Source organism: Misgurnus anguillicaudatus, chromosome 12 (genome assembly GCF_027580225.2).
Source record: "Misgurnus anguillicaudatus chromosome 12, ASM2758022v2, whole genome shotgun sequence".
NCBI classification, from domain to species: domain Eukaryota; kingdom Metazoa; phylum Chordata; class Actinopteri; order Cypriniformes; family Cobitidae; genus Misgurnus; species Misgurnus anguillicaudatus.
Window position 1 is genome coordinate 18,040,690 of NC_073348.2, and position 14,148 is coordinate 18,054,837.

Below are 14,148 nucleotides of genomic sequence, written 5' to 3' on the forward strand. Positions count from 1 at the left end.
GTTTTTTTTTCACATGGGCAGTGACTTTAATCTTTGGTTTAACAATGCATAAGTCCTTGCTACATGACTGTCAAACTGAAATTACCATGAGCGATAAAATCACTTGGCTTTATTTCTCATATCCTGTTAAAGAAAACTTTACAACATCACATAAATGCCTGACTAAACCCTCATACAGTAGGCGTTATATAAAACAAGCTAATGTGTATCATCAGTGTCTGTGTAGAGGAAATGCTCTGTAACTGTCAGAGAGTCAAGACGACTTCTGTGAGAGACTCAGATGAGCGTTTGCGCTTCTAGTGGACAGAGCACTGGATCCACACTGACACTGGGAATCAGGAAGATGCGTTGTGGAGTCTATCATTTAAGACTAGCAGCCGTTTTAGGTACGTTTTTGTGTGCTTTTTTGTTTGTTTTCGATAAAAGTTGTTTCTCAGGTCAAAACATTTGAGCGCGAAAACCGAATTTATTCGTTGGATGTTGCATTGCAGCGGGCTTGGATGACCGCGCGTGCTTTAGGAATTAATATTCATAATATGGAGTTAATGATTTGGATATAATACGTTGTGATTTAGTACCATATTTAGCCAAAAGTTCTTCTTATTATTGTCGCTTTTTAGTACAAGATTTAGTACAAGCGCAGTTTGACGCGTAACGGTTTTCCTAAAAGCAATGGGATGTGAACGCAGCGTCCCACAGACGTTGATAATATTTTTTACATTTTAATGTTGTGGTATCGTACACTTCATGTTTAGTCCTAATACACTGCATGATAAAATGTAAATAGTTTGCATTTACAGCACTGTATTCGCATCGCAATGCGAGCAGACATCAGGTGCGATGTCTCATATTGATTCCAGTCAAGATTGCGCTGACTCTGTTTTTCACCAGGCTGCAGTGTGATAAACTTTTGATGTACGAAGTATACTTGACAGTAGTTTATGAGTAGCACTCCTGATTCAGTTAAAACTGAACCAAATGAAGCAGTTTAGATGTCTTGGGTTCAGATTCTTGGAATGCATGTGATACAGGCTCGTGACCCGTTTTAAGGAGTTAAATTGAGGATTCATCTGCTGGGGTTTACATTCATTGGCTCCTATTAGGTGCATGAACATGACATACTACTCCATTCCTGTGTTCATAGCTCTTGTCTGGGGTTTAAGGGTCAACTCACATTGTTGTCATAACCAGTATGTACGTCAGTGCAATAAATTTTTGTTGTTGTTTAAATAACTGGCATTGTTTACTGGTTAAAGTTTAAACATCCTGTTTAAAATGTTGTTGTATTAGCAGCGCAAAGGGCATGGGTTCCAATCCCTGACTGAAGATACTGTACCTTATGCACTGTAAGTCACTTTGCATAAAGCATCTGCCAAATGTATGATTGTCAATATTTTGCCATAATCTTCATTTTTTTAATCACATAAGTTGTATTACATATTTTTTAAATAGTGGTTAACATATTAAAATTTAAAAAGTCACTAGGTTACCTGACAAATCATTTTTACAGTGTAACATGGTAGTGTATAAGATGGTGATATCATTGGACCCTTGATTCTACCATGCCGTATGTCCAGAAAACCACACTATTATATTAAAATCCAATGGCAATACCATTGTACAATTTTGCTACATTATTGTTTCTGTTCGTCTGTGCTCCATATGTCTGCATACCCTTGTGGACGGTGAAAGATAACCCATGTCTTTCCCATGTTTGGCTTTAAGAGCATCTCCTCCACAGTCACAAATACCCAGCTGTGATTATTGTAGTGGCAGCATTGAAACCATGTGAATTCTTAATGGAGCTTAGTGTGCACTGCAGGTGTTTTTGGTTTGAGTCCATCTGGTTTCAATTAGAAATGTGTAGGATAAGAGAGCTTATACTGATGTGTGTAATGCCACATATACATATTTACATACATCAAAAGACATCATAAGAAGATTGCAACATGGAATAAAAGCTTTGTTATTATACTGTATGTGGACTATTGGGTAATATTGAGATATGTGCAGACTCTATTTAGTGCTGATTGTTACAAATAATGAATCATTAAAAATTTGAAACTGTGATAAGAATGTATATCATGTTTTTATGGATAATTGGATATGTAAGCAAATATTTATGCATTTGAGCGACTTACAGTAGATTACACTGTGTGTGGCCCTAGGATTGAATACAACTGAACCACAGGAACACAGGTATTACAGAGTATTACATTGCTCGCATACACTCTAAAAAAACAAACGGTGCTATATAGCACCAAAACAATTGCTTTGGATCGTAACGATAGAAGAACCATTTTAGTGCCATATAGCACCGGTGAAGAACCAGTGAAGAACCAGTGAAGCACCAGTGAAGCACCAGTGAAGCACCAGTGTAGAACCATATAGGGGCCATATAGCACCACATATGGTTCTACATAGCACTATATGGTTCTACACAGGTGCTTCACTGGTGCTTCACTGGTGCTTCACTGGTTCTTCACCGGTGCTATATGGCACTAAAAATGGTTCTTCTATCGTTACGATCCAAAGCAACTGTTTTGGTGCTATATAGCACCGTTTGTTTTTTAGAGTGTAGTGACACTTAGTACCAATGCCTTAAATAGTTTGATCCCACCCTTAAGGCCGGGCGGGGTATACCTTTTTTCTGTGTCCGCGCAGCTTTCCAAGTATAGGCTGCTACACGCGGATGGCCGCGTTCGACACTATATGCAATACAAATGATTTCTTATTCAAATTATTACTCTACCAGGCCTTCAGGGCATCACTGATTTGGCGACATTTACAGTACATTAAAACATTAGGAGAGGTGAAGAAAAGTAACCGATCCACCATTGCAAACACAGTTTAGAACAAACAACAAGACAACAAAGAACAGGAATCAAACATTATGGTAGCGAACATGCTCCACAGCTTTCTGGTCTTGGAACTTGTAAAAATTAAAGAAGTGTGTGCAAATTCTGTCTATTTTCTTTTGTATAATTGTTTGTAGTGGAGTATCTTGTCTAAATATTTTCACGCGCATGCGCTGTTGTACGCAAACTGTCCGCGCGGTCTCAAATATTGGGCTGCACGCAGACGACCGGGGACCTTCCTGATGACGAAAACGACGGTGCGCATACGCGGACGGTCCGCATACGCGGAGTTCCCTAGTATACCTTCGGCTTTACTGTGTGTTCACACCAGAGGCGGAAGATCGAGGCGTCAAAAATGCGCTATTTGCGCATTGTTGGACGCTTGAACATTTTGAGTTTACTCGCTTCATTCACGCGTGAGAGTCGCACGTGAAATTCTAGTTATTCGAGACATTCACACGTAAATTTGCGTCATGGGAGGGGTCAAATTGAGGGTCTCCCCTCAATTTGTAGCTCAAATTGAGTAAACTTACCAGATTGTTCGACCTCCTCACTCACTTTCTTCTAAACAAGATTCTTCTAATTCCTGTAAAAGTATGAATATGTCTCGTGTAAAGATGATGCTTGTCCCCCATTGTTGCTGTTTTTTGTGCCTCCACTCTCTTGTGTAATCAGGTCACTGCTAGAGCATACTCCTGATTGGTTAACGCAACGTGAAAATCCGCCAAAGTTCAAATTTTTCAACGTCCAGTTCAAATCGCACGGATTGCGCCTTCTGCGCCATTCACGCTTACTGCACTGCAGGATGTCTATTCGCGTCTTTGCATTGACTTAATATGTAAATCACTCGCGCTTGCCACCTCTTCAGCGTCTGGTGTGAATGCACCATTAAAGGCATAGTTCACCCAAAAATGAAAATTTGGTCATCATTTACTCACTCTCATGTTGTTACAAACCTGTATAAATGTCTTTTATTTTCTAATGAACACAAAGGAAGATATTTTTAGGGAAATGTTTGTAGCCAAAGCGATCATGAGCCCCACTTTCATAGTAGGAAAAAAAATGGGTGAGCTACCCCTTTAACTATTTTTTCAGCATGAACACAGACTCTTTCAATACTGAAGTCTTCCTCTTAGGACAAACTCAGTCCGTGATGCATTTAGTTTGCCTGCAGTCTCTAAAAGCAATGCATTTCTTCTGCCTGTCCTTCATCTACTGTACGCTGTCCTGAATAAATAATGAATTAATTGAATGCTTAACAGATTCATTAGGGCACAACAGATTTATAATGGACTCAATAACCTTTCCTGTTCCTTTGTTATTTTATTAATTGATTTGTATTTTATCCTACACATCTAATATGGCTGACCGTGGATCCATTTCAACCTCTCGCAACTAATTTAATAACGTGCCCCAAAAATAGAGTCATTAGGAGATGAATGGTTCAGCTAAACTTCTGCCACGCCCCTGCCGCTGGCATGAGGATCTCTGCCGTTGTAAATCTAAAGCACTTACTGGCAAGTGCTTTGAATCTCTCCGAGGACCTTGAACTGAACTGTCTTCTTCCATACTTGGAAACTTTTAAATGCATTCCATTATATGTAGACGGTCCATGTTCCTCTCAAAGGAAACACAGTGACTCGTAATTATGGTACAAGTTGGTTATAGACAGTAGACATGCTTCATTTACAGTATTTGCAGTGTGCCCTAAGAGAAATAATTTTTATGAATTGCAAATAAGGGTTGATGGTGCCCAGTGTAAAGATCAAGAAAACTGCAGCGAATGTGCAGACAATTTGTTTTTAGGGCGTTTTTGGAAAACGTCAACCGGTGTCTGTGTGATTGAACATATTGGTGCCAATACACTGTCGGAAAAAAATGGTCAAGCTGTCACTGGGCTGGTATCCTAAAGTAGGGATGTACATGAATGGTTGAATATTTACTCTGCAATAATTATTCGAATAGAAAAAATGCTGAAACCAGTGTGAGAGCTCTTCTCTGTCAAAATAGGATCAGTGTTTTCAGAAACACACAAAAATATGCTTTTAAGTACTATGAGTCAGAACATACAGTAAATTCATACTCAAATACACACAGCCATTCAGTTACTTCTAGTCTATTATGAGTCCAAATGCATGCTGGGACATACTACCTTTTCATATTCAATAGTAGGCGTCTCCACTGCAGGGAAAATATCTTGTATGATCCCATTAAACAGTGGCAGATCGACAGATGCCTGCTTAGCAATGTTCATGATAGACATCAGCAGAATCTGAGGTCAAAGGGCAAAGAGAAAGAAAGCATTGTATTAATGAGACACCGCAGGGTTAAGGCTACTGCCTTTTCACTGCACCTGTACTCTCTCTTACAGACTTTAATGTAAAATATACATAAAAATGTATTTTTATTTCTGTTTTGGCAACTCAGATCACAGAATAATTTAGGAAATTAAAGTTTTAATGCCAGGTCTGTTTTTGCCCACCAGCTCACATGTTATCACCGCATCATGAAGGATTTGTTAGCTTCCTGTTATATAGCCTACTTTATTTTATTAATACATAGCTAAACAAGACAGACACTGAGAACGAAACGGAGAACATTTATTATATGTGGTGCTCTTTGGAAATTGAATCGGATAACTGCAGACGGCTGTTTAACCGCAAACAGTAGCAATAGCCCTGTCTTTGTGGAGTGTTGTTAAATTAAGCTCATAACTTTGCACAGTCAGCAATAAGGTATTAAGTAAGCTTAGGGTATTTGTAAAATAATGTTAAATTCAGATCTTCTTGTTAGATCCATCTGTTGTTCTACCCTGGCAAAAATGAAGAACAGACTTTCACCGGAGCAGGAAGGCTATATATGGTTGTCTTTCTTCAGAAACATGTCAAACTAAATAAAGAAGATATCCATATGCCGACTGTGCAGTCTGTTATGCTTTTTCCTTCACTCTAGGCTCTCACTTGGTGTTTCAAGTCTGTTTACATGATGATAGCGTACTTTATGTCAAGTCCTCAAACTTTAAACTTCACTTAGGGTTGGGGTTAGAATAATATTTGGTATAATATAATTTCGTATAATAATATAATAAAGTAGTGAATTCGTACTAACGACCAACTTGAAACACCAAAGATTTGACTCAACCATCGCTCCACGTTTTTCTGTTGGCTATTACAGTATATATAAACATTTTTTTCAATGTTTTCAAACTTAACCACACACACACATACAGAATGTAAGCTTAGCTTGTTGTGAGTATTTTCTAATAAGCCTTCTGTGAAATTGTGACGAAATGGAAAATACATAAAACTTCGGAAAAATGTATGTTTCAATTAACATCATTTAAAGACGGAGTACATGATGTTTGAAAGCCAATGTTGATATTTGAAATCACCTAAACAAACACGCCCCTACCCCAATAGAATCTGGACCTTCTGTTGATAGACCCGCCCCACACATACGCAACCCGGCATTTGATTTGATTGGCTATAAGTGTGTTTTGGTAGTCGGCCCGTCTCATTTTCCAACGCATTTTTCAAACATCGTGGACTCCGCCTTTAAACAAATTACTATTTGAATATTCTTTTCAGGGTCTACTGCAGAAAATTTCTTAGTTAAGGTGGTTTGTGGCCGGGGGCGTGGCAATCAAAGGGGCAGGGCGTACGCGTCATTGTAAAAAAGAAAATATTTTTGTTTAAACACTCAAAATATAACTTAATTTTGAAGAAACTATGACAGAAAATAAACACATACTAGATTATTAATGAATTAAATATTTTTTTACAGATACCTCTAACGAAAATAACTGCGAGATGAAGTGAAACTAAAGGGTTAATAAACACAAACATATTTGTAAACATGAAGCATATTTGTAGAACGTCTGGCGAACGATGATTGATAGCGCGAAGATTGTAAAAACGGATTATTTCCCACTATTAAGGGCATTGTCTTAAAGGAGTGTAACTACTGTAGCATGTAAATAATGCACATAAATAATGTGAGCAAGAGCGCTCAACAATTATAACAAATCAACACGTGCAACCTAGTTGTTCAAACAACAAAAATCACCAGTTTACTTACTTTAAATTTGCAAGAACTATAGACTAATACAATAACAGGCTTAAATAAACCCAAAACATAAGTCCACTTACAGTACTCACGCGTTTTATCAACTGGCTATCCTCCAGACAGTTGACGGACCATTTCGGCCCTGTGGCGGGCGTGCACGCTCGTGGTGTGAAGCGCATCCGCGCTATTCTCCGAGATATTTTATCAACAAGCTGGTTATCCTCCAGACAGTGATGGGCCACGTCTTTCTCTCATTTGTCCGTGAGGCGCGCATGATCCCTCGCGGTGTTATGCGCATCTGTGCTGTGTTTCCGAAATGCACCTGACGGCCTTTTGTGCAGCGTTTTTTTTTTTTTTGGACGACCTAGTTAAGGCGATAGGGTTTCCCAGCTTAGGCGAGCCGCCCGAACTCCAAAGTGCTGCTGGAAACCATGCTTTTTTTATAAGCTCAAATATTCAAATATTATATGACTGAAAAAAACCCATCCCTAACCTAAAGAGTTCATATTAGTACCTTAGAGGTACATTATGTCAGTGGCGGGTGGAAACTGCTCTTCTAAGGGGTGCAAATTCAAAATATGTTTTCGGAGTGTCACGTGTGTTGCTTATGTTTTCAAGATATGTGTTTGTTTTGTCATCTGAACCATATGCATCACGTGTTTGTTAAAATGGGTGCCTGCTGCACACATGTCAAAACCGTTTATGATAAAAGACACGCTCACGTTTACAAAATTTACTTAAGACACTCCCTTAACACCAAACTCTGATTACGCATGAGATTATGTGAGTATCTGGCAAACGCGAGCTTCTCTTTTATCATAAACCCTTTAGACGCATCTGCAGCAGTCACTTATTTTGACAAAACATGTGATGCACATAGGTTCACTCAACACGCCATATATTTTGAAATGATGAACCACACGCACGATCGGCTACATACATGTTGTGACGAACTTCGCATCATGCACCCTCAAAAAAAGAAGTCACCTGCCGCCCCTGCCAAATGTATACATATCAAACCTTAAATGGCACATATTATGACTTTTTGAAAGAATACTGCCCAATAACAGCTTGGGACCATTTTTGACCATATTTTCTGACAGTGTACTGTATATTGGTAGTTGGAGACGGTTCATGGGAAATCACTTAAGCTAAAAACTGGCACAGCATGGGCAATTTGGGTTAAATTAATTGCTGTTATTACTATAACTGATGTAATTATTTGTCTGGTCAGCCTCCAACGTAAACAAGACAATTACTTGACAAGCTACTTTAAAACATTTATGTTGAACATGATGACTGCTAAGCAATCTGGAGCTTATAAACTGTTGAGATAATGCTTGCACATTTTTTGTGCCATTATAACATAATCACGGGATGTATGTCATTTTTCCATGGTATTTTAAATGGTATGTGCTGTCAAAGTATTGCCGGTTGTCTGGTTAAGTGAACGGGAGGCTTAAAAATGCTGACTTTGATAACACGGACTCTGTCTCACGCCGTCAGTGTTTACTTCTGACACATCAGATAGGGCCCAGAATGAAGTTTCCATCTGCACATACTTAGCTTCACGAGGTACAAAAATACCTTCGGCTTTGATCTTCAAGTGCTTTTGAAAGCATTATTGTGTCTTTCATTTTAAGTCATTCGTAACTGGAATTGACTTCTGTAAGGGTGCACAAATCAAATCATCTGTGCCCTTAGAAGTTATTAAGATATAAATGATTGAAGATTTATTTTAATGTCAATGTAGAACACTCAAAGTTGTCTGGAGAGATGCCTTTATTGTCGTAGCCTGTGATTTGTCAAGAAATAGATGTTAAATTATTAATGCATTATCTGTCCAACTGCTGATTTAAAGGGGTGGTTCAATGGTATTTCATGCATTCTGACTTATTAACACAGTATAGAGTTGTTTCCTCATGCTAAACATACTGTAGGCAAAGTGCCAAAAAAGCAGTTGGGCGTGTTACAGAGTATTTCTGTGCCGAATGCACTTCGTCAGGGTTCGTACAAGTTTCAGAAAGTTTTTTTTTTTTGATTACGGGTCCAGCTGACGTTTCAGGGGTTTCTATACGTATCACTTCTTTTTATGGGCACTTTCCCCGGAAAACCCCGCCCACCCGTCAATCAGCGGGAGACGCTAGAACTTACAAACATCACGCGACAGCTTTGTTTAATTTCAAAACTCAACAATGGCAAGAAAGAAGAAGTGTGTTTTTGTATGTAAGGAGAAGAAAGCCAGCCTTATGGAAACAATGGATGTAGTTTATTATCCGGGGTACCGTGTGTGTTTGATGCGCTGGATTTCATTGAAAAGTCCTAACCGGGTCATGAGTTGCATGCGGTAAGTAAGACTTCACAGGCATGTGCATATTATATAAATGACAGGAACATGTAGTGAATCATAAGTTAAACAGTGTTGTATAGTGTTGTATGTACTCACTCCTCCTGCGGTAGTAACTCCTTCTTCTTCATTTTTTCCTACATTATCGGAAAGAATCGGTAAAGCTAATCTTTCTTTTATAAATCTGATTAAACTAAAGACTCTTTGGAGATATAAAGGATGTAATAGTACTCTATAGGTACTCCAGATTAACATCAGAAATGCAGAAACAGTGTGTGTTATGTGAGCTTTAACAATGTCTTGTGAACTCGGACTTGATGTCAAAAAATCACACATATGCACAGGAAGTAACACTCTGAGATAGGAAGTCCAGAATTTAAACAGTGATATTGTAGAGTAGATCTCTTTACATTGTTGCACTTGTTTGCACGAGTTGCAAGGGCTACCGTATATGAATTTGCTGTTGAATAAGGTAATTGGCCGCAATCCGCTGGGAATAAATCCTAAAATCAATACCAAGTTATTATATGTTTAACTTAGATGTGATTCAAGCTTTCCTGCAATCTTTTGTCTCATGTTAAACACTGAAGATAGTCATGCAGGTTTCGAATGAAAAAACCTTATCATAGAGACAGAGCGCAGCGCGTCATAACCTGAAAACCACGCCCACCGGGGGGAAAGCAATCCAACCGTCTCCATTGACTTTGTATTGCAAGAGGCCGCCTCCTTGTCATTTCTGGCTTATAACAAAAAACTGAATAATGCCTAAAAGCTGCTTTGTGACAATATGTACAGCTAACAAGCCAAAGAACCCAGAAATAAGTTTTTATAAGCTGTCGAGCCGTAAAACCCAGCCTTTAAGGAGAATAAAGTGGACCACCGACTACGTTTCCCCCTATTGGACGCAGTTTTACTAATAGAAGTACTATGAAAAGTTGCCTGTTTCCATTTCTGTGTCTAAACGCTCGTTTTTTGAAGTCGACAGCTTATAAAAACGTATTTTTTTTTTTTGCCGTGTTAGATGTACACCTTGCCACACAGCAGCTTTTAGGTATTATTCTGTTTTTAAGTTTAATCTGTAAATAAGTTTTTATAAGCTGTCGACCCCAAAAAAACGAGCGTTTAAAGACACAAAAATGGATACAGGCAACTTTTCATAGTACTTCTATTAGTAGAACTGCGTCCACTAGGGGGAAACGTAGTCGGCGATCCACTTTATTCTCCTTAAAGACAGGGTTTTACGGCTCGACAGCTTATAAAAACTTATTTCTGGGTTCTTTGGCTTGTTAGCTGTACATATTGTCACACAGCCGCTTTTAGGCATTATTTAGTTTTTTGTTATAAGCCAGAAATGACAAGGAGGCGGCTTCTCGCAATACAAAGTCAATGGAGATGGTTGGATTGCTTTCCCCCCCGGTGGGCGTGGTTTTCAAATTTGCATAACTGCGCTCTGTCTCTATACTCTTTTTACAACGTACCCTTCCAAACATAAGCCCCATTCATAGAGCACTTTGAAACAAGAAAATTTGCAGAGAGCCTTTTCTGTGAACACAAACATGTTTTGTAAATGTTTTGGGATCGCTCCCTTAAAAGGGACCTAGTAACATTGCCGTAGCATGAATCTGAAAGCACCCTGTGTAAAAAAAGGGACACTATAAAAATGCTGCAGTCAATTGAACCTACTTTTTTATATAGTATATAGTTGGCATAACTTAAAAACAGATTGAAATTTTTTTACTTAATTTGTTAAGTTGGCATAAAACAAATACATGTCGTAGTGAGTATATTCGTGTCATTGCAACAAGAATTTATCATTCAGATCTTTGACCGGGTTATATCCGTGCTATAGCTGAGATCATTCACCAATATAACAGCACAGCGCGTCACACACTCATTTATAATTTTATAATAAACCAAAATGCACACGCGGTTTGGATATAAGCAAATTTAGACGCTGCGGAAAAAAATACCTAGTGCAGGACTTTAAATACAACACGTCTTTTTGGCATGTGTGTGAATGCACGCAAAGATTCCGGAAATTCATTGACAATGTGAATGAACCAAAATGAAACGGTCCTGGACAAATCCAGGGACGCATTTTCTGTGTATTTTCCGTAATCTTTGTGTGAACTAACTTAACCAGAGGATTTCTTTGATCAACCAGCTTTACAGCCATGCTGGTGAAAAGCCAGTTGAAAACCAGCAGATACCAGATGGACCAACATGTGTCCCCCAATGATCAAACGAAATCTGTGCCATTGTGTGAGAAGTCTTGTTTGGTGTTGTGCTGATGTGAAAATAATGCAGTCATATGGAACTGTGCAGTCCAGTCACATGATGAAAAAATGCTCAAAAACACCAACATTGTTCGGCTTTCTCTAGTGCCATGTTTCAGTCATATATTCGAAAACAAAATATATACAGCATAATTTCCCTGTTGAAGCAAGTGATTGTTACGTCAACTACTGTAGCCTGAAACTTCTGTATCGGGGGCAACTGTAGGTCCTCAGGGCATCTTTTGTTGCCCTGTAAAAACATGAAATGCACAGATGTAATACCACCTGTAAAGTATCTCTCCATATATCTGCGCTGTAAGGTTTATGACCTGACAGAGGGGTCACAGGGCTGTGACCCAAGAGGGTTGTGTTTTTTGCTGGTCCTACATGTATCATTTCCCCTACAGTAGTTGTGCCCCACAGTTTGGTGTGATGCTGAACACGAGAATGGGTTACTACCTTATATTTCATGCCAATGCTTATTATTTTGGGGGAAATGCCTTTCACTAGAACAAATGTTACTTCCTGGAGAGTGTCGCCATCCATGAACTACTGCTTTTTGAATTTCACCCTTTAAGGAATATTTAAGGTTCAGTATAATTTAAAGGTACAGTTCAGTCATTTAAAATCTGACTAAATCTTATATATATCCACAATCATATATCATATTTACTTGTAACAAGTGATATTGCAGATATTGTTTAAAAACAGATCTTTTGTAATCTCACAGATGGGAAAAAATAAATCGTTTGTGAAACTTCTTGTGGTGGTGACATCCGTGAACTCGCATGAACTTTTAGACGGTGCCACAGTGGGGAACAGTATGCAATGGCATTCATATCATGAGTTGAACTAACTTTATTTTTAACATCCGAGTATGTGAAACATTGTGTTTACCAGGGTCCATTTGTGCGCTGTTGAAACATTTGTGTATACACGGTATATGAGGTGTCCTGATGCACTTTTTATGCAGAGGAAAATTTAATCTCAATATATTCTGCTCATACTGTAAACATGTGGGACCGGCCCAAGAATACAGTACACCTACAGTCTGTAGCACATTTAATCGAAATATAAATTTATCTTGTCATATCAATGAAATTTGACCCATCATGTTTGTGCAGCATATTAGAAAGGTTGGCCACAGTATTCTCCAAAGTGCTTTAAAGGCAAGTTTCTGTGCACGGGCTACACGGTTTCATCCCTCTTCTTTAATGATCATGCTTGCACATAAATTGGATTATATAGCACATTTGTCCAAAATTACATTAGGTAACATAGAAAATTGAAGCACTTTGGGGGAACAATTCCGCTTTTACCACTTTTAAGAATATAGTGTTAAAATGGACACAAAAGCATTTACTAAGCTGACAACCTGGCTAGCAGGCTTGTGCACAATTCAGAATTGAATTGAGAATGACTCCTGAATTCCAATTCAAATCTTGAATTTGAATTGATGTCAAAAACAGGATCTAGAATTACAATTCGAATTTGAATTAAAGGAAGCAGAATTGCAATTCAATAGAAATTCAAAGAAATTCATATACATATTATAAAGTAAGTAAAGTGTTAAAAATGAAGCTTTCAGTATCTGTCAGAATTGTATTACATATTCTATTATATTAGTTTGAACTACTTTACTATTATTGAACTAGATTAAATTAACAAGAAATGTTTTCCCCCAGCAATTAATGTTAAAAAATCTAGTCACATAACAAATAATTAAGTTTGATTTTTTGTAATTGTAATTTTGTGGAACACGATGGAACATGACTTCATTTCCCAGAATGCTTTACTTTAACTAAGTATCTAAAATGGTTGCCAAACAATTTTCCAAAGTAACTTTCCTAACACTGAATGTATGTGAGATTATTTCTGTTGTGTGACTGTGGAATTCCTTTGCATTGCCATGAATTTAACTCCACTTCCTGTCATTCCAATTCAAATTCAACTTCCTGTAGGGCGGAGTCAATTCAAATTCCAATTCATGAATTGATGGAGGCCAATTCTGAAATTCTGAATTGTGCACAAGCCTGCTGGCTAGACATGCTGAGGGGTTAAATATTAATGCTGTATAGGTTGTATGCCTGTACCAAAAAGTGTCCGACAAAGTTTTAATATCAGTTTTGGCCACCTGACTATATATGATTTATAATGAAATCTATCTTAAAGGAATAGTCTACTCATTTTCAATATTAAAATATGTTATTACCTTAACTAAGAATTGTTGATACATCCCTATATCATCTGTGTGCGTGCACGTAAGCGCTGGAGCGCGCTGCGACGCTTCGATAGCATTTAGCTTAGCCCCATTCATTCAATGGTACCATTTAGAGATAAAGTTAGATGTGACCAAACACATCAACGTTTTTCCTATTTAAGAGGAGTAGTTATACGAGCAAGTTTGGTGGTACAAAATAAAACGCAGCGCCCTTCCAAGCGGATTCAAAAGAGGAACTATATCCTATGGCGCAACAGCACCTCTGGGAGTACCCCGACTCGCCTGAAAAGTCCGCTCCCCTTCTCACTCTCATAATGAGAGAGGGAGGGTGTTACTGCGCTGAGTCGAAGTACTCCCAAAAGTGCTATTACGCCATAAAAT

The 14,148-nt window shown here is 38.3% G+C and overlaps 1 protein-coding gene across 2 annotated transcripts in view; it reads left to right on the top strand.

Moving 5' to 3' along the window:
• The first annotated feature begins 217 nt into the window (after positions 1–217).
• Positions 218–14,148, top strand: part of itga1 (integrin, alpha 1) — a 209,372-nt gene continuing 195,441 nt past the window's right edge. Inside the window, exon 1 of one of the 2 annotated variants that reach the window (XM_073874049.1) lies at positions 218–386. In XM_073874049.1, coding sequence (XP_073730150.1) covers positions 281–386 — 106 coding nt within the window. In that variant the 5' untranslated portion in view covers positions 218–280. The remainder of the gene's footprint in view (positions 387–14,148) is intronic. The other variant, XM_055208986.2, reaches the window with a different exon arrangement.